The sequence below is a fragment of the Armigeres subalbatus genome, chromosome 2, assembly GCF_024139115.2.
Source record: "Armigeres subalbatus isolate Guangzhou_Male chromosome 2, GZ_Asu_2, whole genome shotgun sequence".
NCBI classification, from domain to species: Eukaryota; Metazoa; Arthropoda; class Insecta; order Diptera; family Culicidae; genus Armigeres; species Armigeres subalbatus.
The window spans coordinates 251,947,052-251,967,771 of NC_085140.1; the positions used below are offsets into that span (position 1 = coordinate 251,947,052).

Below are 20,720 nucleotides of genomic sequence, written 5' to 3' on the forward strand. Positions count from 1 at the left end.
AAGTTTGAATGATACCTTCTATGAAGGCGGAAACCCTGAAGAGGATTTGTTTTCAATCTACAGGGGCGCAAAAAAGTTAGAGGAATACGTATAAAATTCCAAAATCTACTTGGGCGCAAAAAAATAGAATAATACGTTCTAGGGGATGGGAATCGCGTAGAGGACTTTTTTTATCTACGGAGGCGCAAATCAGTTAGAGGAATACATATAGGAGGGCGGAGATCCTACAGAGGACATATTTCAAAATCTACAGGGGCACAAAATAGAGAAATTCGTACAGGAGGGCGGAGGTCCTTCAGAGTACATATTTCTAAATCCACGGGGGCGCAGAAAAGTTTGAATGATACGTTCTAGGGGAGCGGAAATTCCGTAGAGAACATATTTTGATTTCTAAGGGCCGCAAAAAAGTTAGAGAAATAAGTATAGGAGGGCGGAGATCCTGTAGAGGAAATATTTCAAAATGTACGGGGGCGCAAACAGTTCGAAAAATACGTTTTAAGAGAGCAGAAATCCCATAGAGGACATATTTTGAAATCTAAGGGGGCGCAAAAAAGTTAGAGTAATACATATAGGGGTGGAAATCCTACAGAGGACATATTTCTAAATCCACGGGGGCGAAAAAAAGTTCTAATAATACGTTCTAGGAGAGCGGAAATCCCGTGAAGGACATGTTTTTAAATCTGCAGGGGCGCAAAAAAAGTTAGAGGATCACGTATGGGAGGGCGGAGATCCTGCCGAGGACATATTTTTAAATCTACAGGGGCGCTAACAGTTCGAGTAATACTTTTGTGGGGAGCGGAAATCCCGTAGAGGACATATTTTGAAATCTACGGGGGCGCAAAAAAAGTTAGAGGAATACGTATAGGAGGGCGGAGATATTTAAATAAATTCTACGGGGGCGCAAAAAAGTTCAAATAATACGTTCTAGATCCCGTAGAGGACTTTTTTTTAATCTAAGGAGGCGCAAATCAGTTAGAGGGATTCGTATAGGAGGGCGGAGATCCTGCAGAGGACATATTTCAAAATCTACGGGGGTGCAAAATGTTCGAATAATACGTTCTAGGGGAGCGGGAATCCCGAATAGGATACATGGAGAATATAAGGGGGAACGATTTCAGAATGGTAGGAGCAGTAAAAGCGATCTTAGAGAGCGGACAATTTTTCAGAAGAAAATTATTTTTCGTTTCGGTGAAAAGAGGGCAAAAAAAATTTTTTTTTTTTGGTCCCGAGAGCTGGTTACTCAGTGAGTAACTTGGAGTAACCACCATGACAGCACTGTTGGTATATCAACTCTATCGAACGCTTTACTAAAATCCGTATATAAAACTTCAACGTGATTTCCTCTGTCCATGGCTTCAAGAGAATAATTCACAAATTCCAGTAAGTTCGTAGCTGTCGACCGACCTTTAAAGAATCCGTGCTGGCTTGTAGTGATCCTATTTTTTATTTGGTTGAATATTTTCTCATTGACAATTGCTTCGAGTAATTTTGGAATGGTGCAGAGAAGAGTGGACTATTGGCGATTAAAGGTTGCATGGTTGCGGTAATTGCGGATGTCGGATTTTTTGCCAGAATTGAAAATCGGCACCAGAAAGGAAGTTTTCCACGGTTTAGGAAATTCTCCAGATTTTAATGACATATTGAAAAGCCAAAACAAAGGAGCAGTGAGCTCAGCTGCCATAGTTTTCAAAAATACGGGGGGAACACCATCTGGACCGGTACTCTTTGTTACGTCCAATTGTTTTAACGCGTCCAAGATGTCAAGAACATTAATTTGGTCGACGCTTATATCGTTTGAGAACTCAGGATAGAAATCAAAAAACGCGCGATCACGGTCCTCCTCTGAGTGTTCAGAGTAAATTTCACGGAAATACTCAGCAAACAAATTGCAAATCTCATCAGAATTAGTACCCACTTTGCTGTCTATGTACATTATTGAGGGAAAATTGTCAGTCTTTAGTTTGGTGTTTACATATTGGAAAAATATTTTGGGACAAGATTTAATTTCCGCTTCAGTTTTTGCATTATACTCATCAAATGCTGTGTGCATAGCCGTATTAAGTTGATCGCAAATGTTCAAATAATTTTCCATACTACTTGAATCAAAGTGCTACATCAAAGTGCTACCTATCTGGCGAATTTTCATTGTTTGCCGCTTTTTATTTGTGACCAAACGATCTGATGGAAATATTAGTTTTCACGCAGATTCCATGTATCGATTCATAAATAAGATCAATTAGTGCTCCTGAAGGCTAGTTCCCAAAAACACAAATGGCTAGCTTCTCAATAGCCTAAAGTTTTTCAAATTTGCTTTCTTGGTTCGTGATTGTTCTTGTTGTTAATTTTAGCATTTCCCTTTTCAATATCCATCTCGTGTACGCTGGCCCCTCTTTTCATCGAACAAGATGGATTCATGATTCATTCGACAGCCTTCACCGAAAGGATTCATTACCTATTCAAGTTTATGGACAAAAATTCAGCTAGCTTTTTGATCAACTACTCGAAGGTCAGCTCTCACTTGCTTCTGGTGAACACGCAACGGACAGACAAAAACTCAAAAAGTAATCGGAAAAACACAAGACAACACATAATAAGCTTAAATATTCATTCAATCGTACTTTTCAACTATTAGAAAAGCATGTAACCTTTCGGGATCTGAGGAGAGAGGAAGGAAGATAATGCAACTGTTCTTACTAGAAACCTATTCGAACACTTCCACTTTATCAATACAGCTCAATAAAATAAAGGAATTTAATAATTTCATGAGAGTGCTTTTTTTTCCAAGGTTTCAATTATGGTATATTTTTTTGTACGTGGATCACTCTTAATTCATACTTCAGACGCAGATCTTCAACGAGAACAAATATTTAAGAATCCGCGTAATTCTGTAGCCATCTACGAAGGTATAATAACGCTTCAATCAGTCTCGTCAACAACATAACGCTTCGGCAACGTTTCATGTTGGGCGTCTCTTTCGATGGTAAGAGGTTTGGAATGTCATACTCAAGATGAATACACCACTAGGTGTTCCAATCTGTCAAATTCACGATTCAGCCATCTTGGATTTTAGTATGGAAGAGCCAGCCGGTTTGTTTATGTTTTGCACCGAAAATGAATTTTTCACCCCCGCCTTCTTCTAGTCCATAAACTGGGCAGATTGAAACACCTAGCTGTGTATTCATCTTGATCATACTCGTCAGAATACTCCTAAAACAATGAAAATGTACACGGAAGAAAAAAAGTACCCAAAATTGAGTACTTTTAAACTTACTTTTGAGTTATTTTTTCTCTTCGCTTTCATCAACTCTTTCTTTTGTTGTCAAAACAAAAGAGCCAAACAATCCAACGACGCCAATTCCATACGGGAAGCCAATTTTGAGTTTTATTACCTGAGGTCGAAATTGAGTGAATTAAACATAAATTTGGGTCAATAAATTTTCCGTTGGGTACTTTTTAACATGGGAGTAAAGGCAAACTACTTCGACCCTACTTACTCAATTTTGGCTTCCCGTACGGATGTTCGAGGTTGGGTGAATTAAACTCACTATTGGGTAGTTTATTTCTTCCGTGTATAAATTCATGGCACACTGTTGACTTCCGGAAACGATACCAGCAGATAAATACTTACTTTGGGCTCCGCAAGATACTTCGATCGAAGAGATCTCGTCGTCCTATCAAGTGTACTACACTGAATTAAAAAAACCCTGATCATCCACCTAGCGGCGTTTGTGCCTTTCTCGTGCATTATATATACTAAAAAGACTCGAGTAAGATTTTCTTAGCGTGTTTTTTTTGATAAAAATCATATTTTGGCTATAACTTTTGATCACATAGTCCGATCTGGCCAATTTTCAATAGGGAATAATGGGACAGGATATCCCGTCGAATGCAACTTGTTGCACGCAAATCGGATCAAGATAATTCCCTAAAAGATGAGTGAGTTTTTTGCGCACATACATACACACACGCACACACACATACAGACACAGACACTTACTTAATTGAGGGAGGGAACTTGTTTGGTGCAAAGGAAGTTGAAAATAGTGAGTCGGATTTGAAGCAGCCTAAACCTCACACTACCTCGTTAGCATTCCTTGGTGTTTGCTTGAAGATTTCCATTAACCATTAACGATCAAATCAATTCGCAGGTGATTTGATTTTATTGAGGATTATTTTCGGACAACTTCTATACACAACAACGGCAATTTCGTCATTATTTTAAATATAACTGAATACATTTTTGTGTCCGTGCTTATCGAAATGCATTTCGGAAAATTATAGAAAATCTAAACAGAAAGCTTGGTTTTATTAAAAATAAATTTATATTTCCTTCAAAAAATTTTCTCCTAACATCTAAAATGTGTACTTACAAATCGTACTAAAATAAGTAGATCCGCTGATAGCAATAATAATAATTTCAGTCAATATATTTACACAACATGCTTTCGCTCACTACTATATGGACGCGATGCTACCGCCATGGAGCCAGAAAGAACTCGACGACTCCCCGCTAATTAAGCCAGGCGCTTATTACCGAGTGCTTTCTGATTCCAATTCAGTAGGATCATAATTTGAATCTTCTATGCCACCAGCTGTTTTTTGAGCCAAAGTTTCCACTAATTGATACTGAGATGCTTGTTCTTCTATCGTTCGTTGTGCTTTCATCGTTAACTCTTGCTATAACTTTCGTTAACTCTTGTGTTTCTTTTTATTCTCGCTTACGTCGAATAAATTGCTTGCAAGCAGAAACTTATCCTGGTTTCTGTGTTTTTTTTTTGTTTCAATATTTCCGCCTCAAATCTCGAAAAGTGTTTCAATGCATAACTGAGTTGCATTTTCCCGCGTCCCTGCATTTTGCACAGAATGTAAAGAAGTCATTTGTCGTCTTGCTCGTTTCCGGAATGGCTCGCGCTGGTTCTCCTTCCGCTCAGGCAGAGTGTGGGAGAGGGATGGCCGCTGGCGCATGAAGTGGTGACGACGATTAGCCCTTTTAATTTAGTGCCTGTTGACTTTTCAACAAGCTTGTGCGGGATGGAAGGGAACATTGGGGGTTGGTAGAACCAGGGAGGTGTTTTGCAACTGTAACTGCAACACTTTCGTTCCATTTTTACAACATTGAGACTCAACGCGCGGTTCCACCAGTCACAAACACTGTTCGGAAAGGTGGGGGGAGTTGTTGGGGTATGTACAAGTTTTTAATTACTCATTTCTCGCCTAGCACTCTTATCCTTATCGGTGTGTTTGGGTTTAAATCGTACATAATAGCAACTAAAATTAAAAGTAGAAAAACGAGCATATTTCTTTCTTCGTTAAAACTACGGAGGGAAGAGTTGTTAACATTACCGAGGAGATGGAAGGAGAAGGAAGGCAATTTACATTTTACAACTTTGAATTAATCTCACACAATTAACGTGAGGAGTTTAAAGTGTGTAGTACACTGAAGATACGATTGGAGGAGGACGAATTTTACAGCTGGCAAGTGACACAACGCATATTTCTTCATAAGAAACTTTGTATTACTATTTCAGTAAAGCTGCTGGAGTAGTGCCTTATGATTTTAAGGGGAAATTTATTATCTGCATTACTAATTCAGCTGCGATCAGATTACAACTCTGGACTATTTAGAAAATATAGAATGGTATGTAAATGTACTTTTATTCAAATTGATCTAAAACTAATTTTGTATAAATTCAAATATAAATTGGATCACCTGTGAAATGTTGCCCTTAACGCCACAGTAGCACTAATCCGGTTTACTGTTCCAGCTGCGGTTCAATATAAAGATTCAATAATTCTATGATGAGATAACTTTTATCAGAAAGAAAATGTCTAGAACTAATTTTTGTTGTCATGTGTCACGTCTTCATATTCCTACAATTAGGTGGAAGATTCATCAGAACTCATTCCAAGAGTGAATCACTACCCGAACCGAAAGTAGGTAGCAACCGCTTCGAAATGAATTGAGAATGGCACCATTTTGCCTTAAAATATCTTACAAAATATGTATTGACGACTTTTGGAAACGCATCCATTCGACTTGAACGAGCTTTGTTCTTTACCTTAAGTAGCGAACTTTACTTCTTATTTGTTACCCCTAATCTCATACGATATTCATAATTTGGAGTTTCAAATTTCACATATCTTCAAGTAGCGTGTGACTCGATCTTATCTCATATTTCTGTGTTTTCTCTTTTTCTGCATCCTCACATAATTATTTCGTCCCAAGTCGATGTGTTTTCTGATATTTTGACATTTACACACACATTAAATAATGGCACATTCGGTTTCGCGCACTACGGAGACGATCAACCGCTCTGCTGCCAAAGCTTGCCAGCCGTCTGGTTTAAAGTTGCCGTTCCGTGTCGTTTGTTCCATCGTCGATGCAATGTGAGAATTTGCCTATCTGTTGCTTATTCTGGGTAAAACACGCTTCATAAAAATAACTGGAGCTAAACTTATTTACGCTTATGGTTATATTTACAATCACAGTTTGGCCGCACCATCCAGCGATTGCCTCTGCAAAAGTAAGAAAAAAAAAACATTTTAGGTGATTTCAACTGTGACAAATTTCTAAAAAAAATCTTACCAGAAAGAGTTATTTGAGATCAAACAGAGCCCTTGGGCTGAAGCCGTTTCGTCCAGACGATCGTTATTTTTAAATGTATAAACTTTCGTATTCACCCTTCCGTTTTCGTGCAGTGTAGCTTGCAGCATGCCTGCCCTCTGATAAACTGTTTGTACAATTTTAACGATTTTCTTGGAAGTTATGCAACCGCCATTGCTGCCGGCTATCGATTCGATTAAAAAATTTGAACTAATCTCTGTGAGTGTGCTGCTTAGAGTTTGTTTCTCGTGGTTTTACTGATTCTGACCTTTCGTCTTGGTTCCCAGCGTATCCTTGTAGCGTGTCCTTGTTTTATATTTTCCGGTGATTCTGATTTCCGATTCTTCTGCACGCGCTGTCCTGTTACACGACAATTTCGTGTATGACACGGCGGTTGCGCGAGTTCGGAGTCGAGTATCCACTTTCCAGTGCCAAAGCGTCGTCGTAGCTCATCGAGAGATGCTGGTTGGGGCCCGGTGATTTCACCTCGTCCTGCTCCATGTACGGATCGGGCAGTCCGCTGACATCATGGTACGGCGATTCGGCGACGAAGTCTGCAATGAGAAGGGAAATGATTACTGATCAGTTTGTTCGTTTAAAAGTTCGAAATCATATTTAATGAATTAATTCAAGAAGTTCCGAATTATGTCGGATGGATATAGATTATGTATATACCGTTTCTATACTATTATCCAGACAGAAAAATAAAAGCCAGAACGTATCACTTCCCAGAAAACTATTCCCCAGAGTGTGCTATTCCTAGACTCAAATATGTACGAGGGGCCTTTTGGCATAATGACGATTCTTATTTCAAAGCACGCATTTTCTCGGTATAAGGAAACAAAGAGAGACTCATGCATCGAGACCTGGACGATGCTCGTGGAGGACCAACGCGCACCTTGAGTTTTCGAAAGGAAAGTGCTGCGTACCATCTATGGTGGAGTGCAGATGGTGGACGGTACGTGGAGTAGGCAAATGAACTATGAGTGGCATCAACTGTTGGGGAAAACATCCATCGCTTATACCGCAAACGTGGCCCGGCAAGTAGCCAGAATGTCGAACAGTAAACAGTGAAAATGGTTCTCTATCTGACGCAAATTCAGAATAGTCTCTACAAGTCTACTAATAGTCTACCAGTCAAGGCAATTGTAAACTTCTCAAAATGCAGAAAAGCGTTTAAAAAAGAAAAATTATTTAAGCTCTTTTAGTGGAATATCTTCAGATAGTCGTTTAAAGAAGTTATCTTCAGATGAGTTTAATTTCTTTACCCCAGCCTTCCACAAGCCACTGAAATTTGATGCTCGAAGAGAGATAAAACACCATTCGATCTCTTTTGGCACCAACAAATTGGTAATGTATCAACGATGTATGTCATCTTGGTGTTGTCAATAGAAACTCGTGTGATACCCCAACGATATTTTTTCCATTATATGTGAACAATCTGCGTACAAACCCTCGTCAGTTGATGAAACGCTCCAATGCAGCCAGGAACGCTTCTGTAATAAGCTCAAATACCAGCTCCAGGTGTATATTCTTTGTCGCCATACACATAAAAACTGCTCTATAGCCTTTGACCAGCTTTGATAAATATTTCTCCTGCTGTACTGCATCAATTCCGGCATATTTGACACCGGTGTACTCGAATGACGCAGCGACGTTGATTCGTTCTTCTGTTCCCATTAATTGTTGGATTTTCAACGGATTCACTCGGAAGCAGTTTGGGCACCGTCGAGTAAATTTTTATATGGAGGCAATATCAGCTGGTGTTTGGTTCAATGCGGAAGATTTGCATTTTCTTGCGTCTCCCAACCCCAAACAAGTTGTTATGATTTGAAGGCAGGGTTCAGAACTGCAACAGTGTTGAACGGTTCACCGCTTTTTGCTGCACGAAGTTCATCTGGAAGTTTCATCATCTGAAGCACTATGACAATGATTTCCGAAGACCTTCTCATTTTAGGAATTATAGCATGATTCGACACAATCTTGGAGTGACCTGTAGCACGGCTTCTGCTGTTCTGAACAAATCTGTGCTCGTCTGCAACCAGTACCTCTACTAGTTACGAAAATAGCTGAATCTGTAACGTTATCTAATGCAAACGGTATCTGCTACAACGATTTTCTTCACCTCAGAATTTCATTTTCTGTACTCCTTCACGACGTCCTCCAATTGCTTCAAGACCGCAGCACCGTACCCCTACAGAGCGTTCTTATTCAACGGTGATAGCTGTTGCTGGATTATCGATAGTTTTGGCGTACCTTCCACGTAGACCATGCGGTCTTATTTGTGTGGGTGTGAAAGAGCTCTTACGTTCTAGTGTATAACAAGCTTAATATTAGCTACTCACTACTGCGTAATCGGCACTCTCCTCGAGTGCCATCGCGACCATCGCAGTAGGCTCACCTTGGCGGCAAGTCCATCTGTCACTTTCTACTTCGTAACAGCGGACAGGTAAGACACGTGGCATCTGCATAGGTGGTTCCTTTTCTGCCTATTTCAGATTTCTCACATTATTATTGAAGCCAGCTTGACAGCAACTCCGTCACGTTTCGTTAGCGGTTAACGGTCTGCTCTTCCGTATCCGCGCCGGTTGACCCGATCATCATTGAGTGAACGAAAATTAATTTAAACTTTCAATACCTAATTTTCATATTTCCCATTGAAAGTGAGAAATTGCACTTTTAACGACTGTTCATGTATCACGTATTGCGGATGGACAGGGGGAATCGCTGCCCTTCGTGCGTGTACTCGTAGATGCCAGTTCCACTCCTTCCTCTACCTGGAGGGCAGTCCAGATGCGAGTAAGTTTTGCTTTTACCTGGCCGCGTTTATTGACCCTTTCGAACATATTGGGTCTCTTCTGCGAAGTTGGAATTTTTTGTCCGATGGTCTCGTTGCAGGTTTTCAACAAGGATAGCTTTTCCTTCTGGCTGTAATACCAGCCACATGAAACATCATAGAAAGTTCAGTTCTTCAGCTAGTGCTTTGGAAACTTCTCGAACTAAGTGGCGGTGCTAAATATAGCAGATGCATTTTCTCTCAAGATGATGTTCTTAATGCTCTCAACAAATTGAAATCTTCGGCGGCTCCTGGTCCTGACGGTATACCATCAATAGTGTTGAAAAAATGCGCGATGGCACTTTGTACTCCACTCACCATCATATGTAACAGGTCAATCGTTGAATCGAAATTTCCAACAAAATGGAAGGAGTCGTATATGTTTCCTGTATTCAAAAAGGAGATAAACGGGACGTGAATAACTACAAAGGCTTCACTTATTATTACTTCACTCTGTGCTGGATCTAAGTTGCTTGAAATTCTCGTTGGAGACGTCCTGTTCTATGCATCGAAGTCATACATCTCTCCGGATCAACATGGCTTTTTCCTGGTCGTTCGATTGATACCAACCTTGTGCAGTTTACGTCCCACTGTCTGACTAATATCGAAGAGGGTAATCAAGTGGACACAGTTTACACTGATCTGAAAGCTGCATTTGATCGAGTTGATCACATTATCCTGTTATCTAAATTCGATCGCCTTGGAGCTCCATCAAGCTTAACACGTTGGCTTGACTCGTATCTGACTGAACGTCGGTTATCTGTTAAAATTGGCGCAACACAATCGGAGTACTTTACTAATCGCTCAGGGGTACCTCAAGGTAGTAACCTTGGACCGTTACTATTTTCAATATTTATCAACGATGTATGCTGCTTACTTCCTGCTGGATTTCGCATTGCTTATGCAGATGATCTAAAAATGTTTATTGTCGTTCGTAAAATGGAAGATTGTATTGAGCTGCAGCACATGATTGATCTGTTTCAGAATTGGTGTCTAAGAAACCGCATGACTATAAGCGCTCAAAAATGTTCAGTTATATCGTTCAATCGGAAAAAAATACCTATTGTATGGGATTACGAAATATGCGGAACACAAATTGAACGGGTTACAGTCGTCAAAGACCTTGGAGTACTTCTGGATAGTAATCTGTCTTTCCGTGATCACTACTCGAGCATTATTGCTAAAGCAAACAGGAATCTGGGATTTATTATGCGATCAACTCGTGAATTTTCTGAACCTTTCTGCTTACGATCGCTTTACTATTCGCTCGTTCGTTCCACGCTCGAAACTGCAAGTGTGGTTTGGTGCCCATATGCTGATATCTGGATAAGGAGAATTGAAGCCATTCAAGCAAAGTTCACAAGATATGCTTTAAGATTACTACCGTGGAATGACATTGCAAATATGCCCTCGTACGAAACGCGTTGCAGTCTCCTTGCTATGGAATCATTACGAGATCGACGAGCGTCCAGTAGAGCACTTTTTGCTGGGAAACTATTGTTAGCTGTGGTTGATGCTCCGTATATACTGGAAAAACTGAACTTTAACGCTCCATCAGTTACTCTACGACCGAGAGATCCATTGCGAACTGATTTTCGGAGAACATACTATGGACTCAACGAACCCATCACTGCGATAACCAGAGAATTCAACAAAGTGTACTGGCTTTTTGACTACAACATCTCTGCATCTGTTTTCAAGAACCGACTTAAACAGCTGCATCTTCAACCTGACTCAATCCACGTCTGAAACAGCTACAGTAAGGTGAGTTTCTGTCCATCACTTTTCAATTGTCAGAGTTTTGCTACTTGGTCTATTTTTTTTTCTCGGTGGACTGGAAACACGCGACGAGTGACGACAATTATCGTACCTTACGGACTGGATACCTGAATACTTGACCACACTTTAATTTTAAGAAACAAAAGTTTGACTATGTTTATGATTGTTTTGATTTTATGTTTGTTGCATCTATGTAAGTAAGCGAGACTATTTTTGTATTCTATATGTTATATGTGATTGGAAAAAGATATGTGGTTTTATGTCCTCTTGAGTACATTATCAGTGACATGTTCAAAGGACTTTTCCACATCTACGTCTTCATTAAGATCACTATCAGATGAGGTTTGAACAACAAATAAACAAACAAACAAACAAATAAACAAATATACTACCACGATGCCTCTTGCACTCGCGCTGCGGTTACCACTTCGATATTTTTATAGCACGTACAGCTGCTTGCGATACTGACTCCTGATAGTTCCATCACTAATCGATCGGAACCGACGGCATTCAGTCCTGAGGCTATTGTAGCGACGTAAATCCGGATCGTATTCTAATCGAATGGCCAGTACACTTGATTGACTTGATAATGGACTGTTATTCCGTTTTGTAATAATTAACACGTGGTTTTACGTGGTTAAATACGATTTACTAAAAAAATCAACAGTTACGTGTAAAATATTTTATTGCACTCGACTGAATAAATAAAAACAAAAGAAAAAAGAATGGTGTAAGCGTGGAAACTTTTCATCTCTCCCTCTCTCTGATGGAATCATTTTCGTTGCGTACGTTTGTCGCATTTTCATTCAATCACGTCAACTCGTCGAACTTTGCGAGAACTTATTTTTCAAAAAACACTTTTAAACATGCATTTGTCCATTCTATAAAAACACACATTTCCCCGGAACAAAGAGAAAGAGTAGATTATTGGAAAAATAAAATAAATATGCAGCACTGTTCGGTGTTATCTGTCACAAAATCGAGCTTGTTTTGTCGGTGACAACGACGCTGGCACCAAATTGAAGTTCGGCAGTCGATTTCCACAACGCTTTTCCGACAACGTGTTGGTACCACGGGACTGACACTTGTGTAGTGTACAAATGAGTATGATTAAAAATATGTGAAAAAAAATTAACTTAGGAGACACAGGCATGTTAAAGCATTCTTCCATCGGGAGAACCTCCATCCAACTTCCAGCGTGGATCGTTCAAATCAAGGTTCAAATCAGGTTCCGCTCCTGTTCCACAACATCGTGCCAAGCTTCGACGGTATGCGACTGACGAATCTAGCTGGAGGATTGAGGAAGATTCGAGCCACTACAACTTATATTCCTTTACCGCAGTTTGTTTCGTAGCCAACATTGAAAATTTCGCACTGATTGCATCTATATTACGAAAACACAACCAAAACATCAGACCCCCGGTTGGTACCCGGTAAAAATCGTTCACTTATTACTTTTCTCTGCTATCTTTTTCTCTCTGCTGAAAAATTTACCCACCTTGGGAGAATAAGGCTCCCCCAGACCTAAGCGATTTCATCGCCGCGACGGCGACAACTAGTCGCCGCGATTCTATCGTTGGGTCGCTGCAAGCAATTTGGTATTTACGCTTCCATATTACCGACGACAGAATCGCTGCCGCCAAGCGATAGAATCGCGTCGCAACTGTCGCATCGCGTGTGTTTGGGGGAACCTTTCATCATTTAAATGAGTAGATCCATTTATTCTCCCAAAATGGGTATTTTTTTCAGCAGAGGGAAAGAGATAGCAAAGAAAAAGTACCCATTAATGAGTGTTTCTCCGTGTAGCAAACTCAAATTTTGTTTTGACGTTCATGATGTCGGAAGTAAGTTCAGAAGTAAAACGTCGGAAGTCGGAATTCAATTTAGTGCTGGCGACACAATACTTTCTTCGGTTTTACTTCTTTTTTCTCTTTTCTTTCTTTTTTCTTTTGTCTTTCTCACTTTTTGCCTTTCTCGTACAACTAAGTTGTACTGAAAGGCTATCATTTCACTCCAAAATCGAACTTTTGATAGAAATCCCGGAGACCCATAGTGTTATATACCATTCGACTCAGCTCAATGAGCTGAACAAATGTCTGTCTGTCCGTGTGTGCGTGTGTGTGTGTCTGTGTGTGCGTGTGTGTGTGCACAAAATGCCATAAAAACATTAGCCAAATTTTCACATAGAAACTCTTAACCGATTTTCTTGCAACAAGTTGCATCCGACAGAGACTAAAACGCTGTTGATCACTATTGAATTTCATAATAATTGCAAATTGCAAAAATAGATAATATTAAAATAGTGATGAGACATAGTCACATAGAACAATAATGTGTTATGAAAAATGCCTTGCATCTATGAATATTTTATCCGTGGCTTCCCATTAAGAGTTTCATCGTACTATAAAAGATGCTCGTGTTGCACGCATTTAGGCGTAAGTATGCTCTTCGTTCAGTTTCATAGTACTATGAAATTGTCCGAAAGTCAAAATTCGAACTTAGGAAATTCGAGAAACTTTTGGCAGCGCCATCTGTCGTCTACTAGTGTAAATTTTCTATCACAACTTTAGTCGGTGTAACTGTTTTGCCTTTCTTGTACATCATCGAGGTGTAAGCGTAAAGGCTACATTTATTACCTTTTTGCGCGAGAAAGGCGCCATCACCGCTAGGTGGATTAATCTGGGTTTTTTCCTTTCTGATGTCTGTTGTCAGACGGCTGGGACCAATCATGGTCCATCTCGCCATTTCAGTTATCGTGTTTTCCGTCTTTGTTTTTGAGGGTGGTGTTCAGATTAATTGCTTTTAGGAATGATACAATTTCGTTGTTCTCGGTGAGGATGTTGATAAGGGGTTTGCAGTATTCCAGTACTGTATAGTCCACTCGTTGTGTATTGTGATTTGGGCAGTAGTACAGGAGGTGGCAAAGATGTTCCGGTCCACTAGTCCAGTGTTCATCTAGATCGAGTCCCCACTTGTATCTCCTTTGCTTCGTATTCGTGTGATCCGTTCTAATTCGGGTTATGATTTTTTCTCCGTAGGTTCGTGCATTAAACTGAACTGCCAGGTTCCCTTTCCTTCTGAGATTCTTCTGTAATCCGATTTCCAGTCTTCCCATATATCTGCTTTGCCTAGCCGGATGGCATCTGCTAGGATGAGTGAGTTAAACTTCGTTTGATTACCTTGTATAGCTTGAACTGCTGCTTCGTCTGCCTTTTCATTTCCATTACTTCCTTGGTGGCTTGGTAACCATTGCAGTGCTATGGTCCGTGCTCTATCTTCCATCATGATCTTTTTCACTTCCCATGCTATATAGTCTAGTATATAGTAGTTTTGGATTTGTTTAGGATGGTTTGAACGGCTCCCCGAGAGTCGGTAAAGATGACCGCCTTCTAGAAGTCCTTGGTTTGGATGGCTAGTAGCTCTGCGTTTGTAATTGAGAAATTGTTGTTATTTTTTTCTGCGATTGTATTCTGGTCCGAGCTGTCGTAGACTGCAAATCCAGTTCCTGACGATGTTTTAGAGGCATCCGTGTACAGGTGCCTGTAGTCTTGGTATTTGTTGTTTTTTACTTCCAGGAACATTTGCTTCCAAAGAATGTTGGCTGTACTCGTGCTTGCGGTCAGTGGCATTGCGAATATTGGCGTCTGCTGATGAAGGCTATTTCCTGGTCTTTGGGATGCATTTGGCATACAATGTGGGTATACTTGATAGCGATTTCGGAGGAAAATGAACCATTTCCCGTACCAGTCTGAATGGCTTTGTTCATAAATGGTTGTAGTTGATTGCTGTGGAAGGTACTTTTGAGTATTTCCTTCAGTGCCATCCATTCTCGTCTGGGGTCTAACGGCAGTTCCCCACTTTCGGTTTGCGATGCATTTCCGTAAATCTGGGCTCCGTATTCCAGTCTGCTGCGGATGATAGCATTTCCGATTTTGATGAGTGATGTTGGATTGGCATTGCTGGTTCTTTTGGAGAGTAGTTTGATGATTTTAAGTTTCCTTGCTGCACTTGTTCTCACTTCTTCTAGGTGTTTCTTGTGCGTGAGAGTTCTGTCCACGATGTATCCCAGATATCGATGCGTGTTTTGAACCTCAACTCTCTCTAGTCCTATTTTGATCCGGATCTTGTCATAAGACGAGTTTGTACAATCCCATTTAATTCCACCACTTAATTGTACCTTGACAGTCGAAATACGTATCTGTCAAGGTACAATTAAGTGGTGGAATTAAATGGGATTGTACAAACTCGTCTTATGACAAGTGAAAACATTCCACTAAAAAGCTCAAAATAATTTTCTTAACAAATTAATCCGGATGTTTTTTTTGTATCTTTTTTCGTGAATGCTACTGCAGCCGATTTCGAGACGTTGATTTTCAGTCAGTGAGTCCAGTTTGGTGCGGAGTAGTGAGAGATAGTGATTGGCTTTCTCTATGGCCTCTGCTAGTTTTTTCAGCTATGACTATTCCGAAATCATCGGCGAACTGGACTAGCTCGCAATCTTCTACTTCAATGTTATGGAGGCTGGTGGTCTAGAAGTTGAACAGGTTCGGGGACAATGGGCATCCTTGGGGCAGTCCTTCGCCGATTTCTCTGATTACGTCACCTTCCGCTGTCCTAAGCACCATGCGACGACGTTTAAGGTAGGTGTGTAACCATGATAAAATTTTGTTGGGAATCTTCAAGCTTGTTAGTGTATCCAATAGCTTTTGGAGGTTTACCTAATCGAAAGCTTGAGTCATGTCGAGGAAGATGACATTGACACAATTGGGAATCCATCGTCTTGTTGGGGGTCCCACGAACGGTGATGTTCATGAGAGTCCTCTCCCACTAATATCTCGCCTTCCATGTCTTCTATCCTACTGATGACCGAATATTTTGGATATTGCCTTTTTGCACAAATCATATCCCGACAGAACATAAACGGAGATGAGAGTGATCAGGTCGAATCCTTTTAGTATCTTAATTTCTACTACTTCTAAAGGCAGAAGATTGTCGAAAGCCAGCTCTTCGTAATCAATTAATAAGTGTACAAGAATGCCAACTCCTCAATAGCCTTGGTTTCTTCTAGTTGATTCAAATCGGTAACGAGTGAGTTTGAAATATTCATCTTTTTAAAGCCATATTTCCTGCAGCAACTACTCCTCCTTTCACAGAATTCTCCGTTAAGAAGTGGTTGAGTTCTTCTCTTGTTTCAACGGGGCGGAGACTGCAAAATCATCCATTTTTTTACACTCCACTGTGCTGGTTGCGGTTGCATCTTGTAGCTTCTCTTGGATGGTCATTTTCCTCGATGATTTGTTGGATGTCCTATCCCATTTCAAACAGTAGTTGGTCGCTGTCCTGTCCTGTGGATATTGTTTGAATCCTTTTTGTGATTTTCAGATGTAGATCTTTTAGTGCTCTCAGCCATCTTTGGATCTGGTTTCTGCAAGCAGCTCCTTTCTATGTTTTCCGCCATCTCGTTCTCGTCTAAACTTTCCGGTACTCCTTTCCCGAACACTATGGTTAGGTTGTTGTTTTCTGGGGTTCGTATATCCTGAGGTTGTCGGTTTCTTCGAAAAAGCTTAAGGGGTGCATTTTGGACCGTTCTCCCCTACTTCTCTACCATTTTCCACCCTGCTTATAACTTTAATACGCTAAAACTATTTTTTTACAGTTCCGTTTCTTCGAATCTCTAATCCTTGCTTTTTTTCAACTGAACATCTGCCTTTTCGTGTTTCATCTGTTCTTCTTCTTCTTCCTGTCACAATTGCCGCGTGGTGATGCCCTTTACCGACGATGATGTGGTGCCACGAAAATTCTCCCCTTCACTAAAAATAGGTGGCCGGTTTCCTGACACTTCGAAATCCAATCATTACACGGTCCGGGTCGCTGCCGAAGTCCGTCTTGGTCTAGAAGGGGATATCCCGTACAAAGCACTTCAATATATTACAGAAAAAAAACACTATGCACTTCGCACACGCGATCGAACCGAACCAAAACTGATGGTGGCCACTTTTTTGTTGCAATATTGTGCCGGCAGCACCAAATTGTATTCCGACTTTCGACTTTTTACTTCCGAACTTACTTCCAACACCATGAACGTCAAAACATAATTTAAGTTTACCACCAACATATTGTCGGAAGAGCGCACGGTGGAGTAGCTAGAACAAATGGCTGGCCAAAAACCCTTCCTCGTTTTTCAAAATTTTGCATGGTATTACATTTTTAGAATATTCTTCAATATTACCGCCATTATTTGTCATTGAAATTTTTACGTTTGTTCCTTATTAGTATTAATGACAACCTATCAAAAATCATGTTAGTTTGACGGTTTTTAGCGTGCCGAAATACAAGATCAGTTACCACTGCTGACTAATCTGAACAACACAAATAATGTTAGGTTTATAGTACAGAAAACATCATTTATAGACTGCCCTAGGGCCTCCATGAGTTGAAATGAATTATATTTAACAATAAGAAATTTTTCATAAACATAAATAACATGGAGTTTTTGGCATGTTTTAACAAACTTCATTATTAAAAAGTAAAAGTACTCCCTCGTATTCCGCTACGAGATTGTACACACATGAAAATATAGGCTTTCATCTTTCTATTGCGGGTTAAAGATCATCCGCACTCGTCCGCAAACGAATTTGCGAGTAACTTTAAAATAGGTTGATTTCATATTTTCTGCCATTGTTTTCAACAGTATATAGGCAAAACATTTCCGCAGATAACTTTTTCTGGTTTTCGAGGCATTTGACACATAGACATGATTGAATACAATAGTAACATACTCTGTTTTTTGTTATTCATTCGTTCATTTGGTTGGCTCAAATGCTGTAGGGCGTTACGGAGCCGATTAAAAAAAAGTTTTTAATGCAATTTTGTAACCTCAACGCTCAAATAATAATGTTAGTTTGGGGCATCTGCTACTCATTTAAATCTCTACAAAGCATGGCGCATGCTCCATTATCTTTCATCTCATTCCCACTAACCAATCTTAAGAAAAATCAAAATATCAATTGTATTGAATTTGCTATTGCATTGACAACAGATATGTAAATATCTAATACATTTTTTTGGCTTTCAGTCTTTACTGGCTATTAAAACGACATATTTCTTCTACGCCCGACGTTTCAATGGTTTATTCCATCTTTTTCAAGGGTTAGAAAAAGATGGAATAAACCATTGAAATGTCGGGCGTAGAAGAAATATGTCGTTTTAATAGCCAGTAAAGACTGAAAGCCAAAAAAATGTATTAGTGAGATTCAAACAGTCGAGAGCCTATTAACCTTTTGTCTGTGCTCTGGGGTCAATATGACCCCAGGCCACTTTGAGTGGCTGCCATTTTTTTAGTTTTCAACCGATTCTCCTAATTTTTGGTAGTTTGGTGAAACTCGCTGAGATCTGTCTCCTAGGTGCAAATTCGCTTGAAAAATCTTGAAAATATGCGCTACAGTGTACTTTTTTCAAAAAACTTACGTTGTCTGTGCTCTGGGGTCAAATTGACCCCAAATTGAAATTGCTATAACTTTTTTAATGTTTGGCCAATTTTGGATTGTTGGGGCTGTTTCGAAAGATAATTTAATCATCTTTCAGGTCGTTACCAAAGATTGGCTATAGGTGGGCGGGTACATCGCGGGGAGGGGTTTTCGTAAAAAAGGGTAAAAAAACAGTGATTTTTCATGCTTATTTTACTTATATCTGAAAATCCTACCCATTTTGAACTGCACCTTTTCAAAAAGGTTATGCAGGATGGCGTGTGCTTTGATATGAGGCGTTGATTAATCTAGAGCTTGGTCGCTAGGTGGCGGTATATTTGAATTCATTAATTTAGACTACTCCAGTAATTCCGATATATGGAATTTTCCTCATTGTAAATATTCTCATCGCACAAATTTAAAATTTGTAAAGATGACATCTTTAACAAAGTTCGCCTGGTGGGAATGGACTGTCATGTGACGGAATAAATAATTAGGAAATTTACAAATAGGCGGCGCTAGCGTACTTGCAATATTCTTGCATATATGAGATATTGCTTTAGCTTGAGATCCCTCATACCTACACCCAAGTTGTATTCGGCAACATTGTTTAGGATGTCTAGCACTACAAAGCGGTGCTCAATATAATAAGCACTTTTTCCAATTTTTAAATTTGTGCGATAAGAATATTTACACTGAGGAGAATTCTACACAGAAAGAAAATTCATTAATAAAATTAAAAAAACCATTGGTAAATTTAAAAAGTTGCGTTGGTTCTTTTTCGTAGAGAGTACCGCATGTTCAAAATAAAAGTACGCAAACTTTTTCAACAACCATGGTCCAAAAGTGGCATGCCGCTCTGAAATCAAAAGTTTGAACATTCAAAATAAAATAGTAGAACTGTCAAATGCAAATGTTTATACTGTAACAAATAGAGCAAAATATTTTCATTTCAACTAAAGCAAACCCCCCTCCCCACCTCGTACCCTTTAGTCATTTTTCTATCTTAAATATAAATAATCGAATAACAATGAATATCTTTTACATTTTATTTAATTATTTTTAACATTTTTCCTCACTTCTCAGACGGTGCAAGCTGCAGCACCTTCCACAGTCCGTGATTCAGCTCCTGGACAGGATGAAGGTGCGCTTCGTAGTTATCTGTGAGGATTGCAACATCAATTTCCTCTCGGTGATAATATGTATCTATAAATGCATAAGAAAAGAAAGGGAAATAAATATCGTTTTGATCGCAATGCCAACCAGCCCCGGTACTTTGACTTCTATTTATATGATCAAAACGCCTGCCACACTTTTTGTTATCGTAAAAAACACCTACCTTTTGATATCATAAGATTATCAGCGTTACGGACTTGTAACACGTTTGGCAATGCTGTTTGGTGTTTTCTGGCAATGATGATGGATGTATTAAGGGGTACCATTTTTATTCGACGTACTTTTTTCCGGGACTTGTACAAAAACACAAAACCGTGCTAAATTCCACAACGAACTGTTTTTTCGCGCACGTATAAAACAAACAGTGTAAACAAGTTTCCTCTCTTTCTTGCGCAACTACTATCTGTCAAAGAAGATATGTTTTCGTCTGGGGAAATGATCGTTTAACAGTTTTTGGATTGAAAAGATGAACTTTTAAATTTATACTGGAACCCGACGAAAAATATTTTTTCTCCAAAAGCAAAACTTTCGATTCCGAAAAAAAAACTTTTATTTTCAAGAAAACTAGCTACTTTTTAAATAGAAAGCTCAAAATATTTGTAAAAATAATGTTTGTTTTTTCTGTGTATATATCGGAATATCATAAGTAGTCTAAAATAATGAATTCAAATATACCACCACCTGGCGGCCGAGTTCTAAACTTATCAACGCCTCATGCCAAAGCACATGCCTTCCTGCATAACCTTTTTAAAAAAGGTGCAGTTCAAAATGAGTAAGATTTTCGGATATAAGTAAAATAATCATGAAAAATCACTATTTTTGTACCCTTGTTCACTAAAACCCCTCCCTGCGATGTACC

At 39.5% G+C, this 20,720-nt stretch overlaps 1 protein-coding gene across 2 annotated transcripts in view; it reads right to left on the reverse strand.

The window, feature by feature from the left end:
• Positions 1 to 4,299: 4,299 nt before the first annotated feature.
• Positions 4,300 to 20,720, reverse strand: part of LOC134212065 (hemicentin-1-like) — a 258,752-nt gene continuing 242,331 nt past the window's right edge. For both annotated transcript variants that reach the window (XM_062689574.1, XM_062689573.1), the window contains exons 8-9: positions 6,587 to 7,158; positions 4,300 to 6,516 (exon numbers count right to left, since the gene is read on the reverse strand). In XM_062689574.1, coding sequence (XP_062545558.1) covers positions 6,968 to 7,158 — 191 coding nt within the window. In that variant the 3' untranslated portion in view covers positions 4,300 to 6,516; positions 6,587 to 6,967. The remainder of the gene's footprint in view (positions 6,517 to 6,586; positions 7,159 to 20,720) is intronic.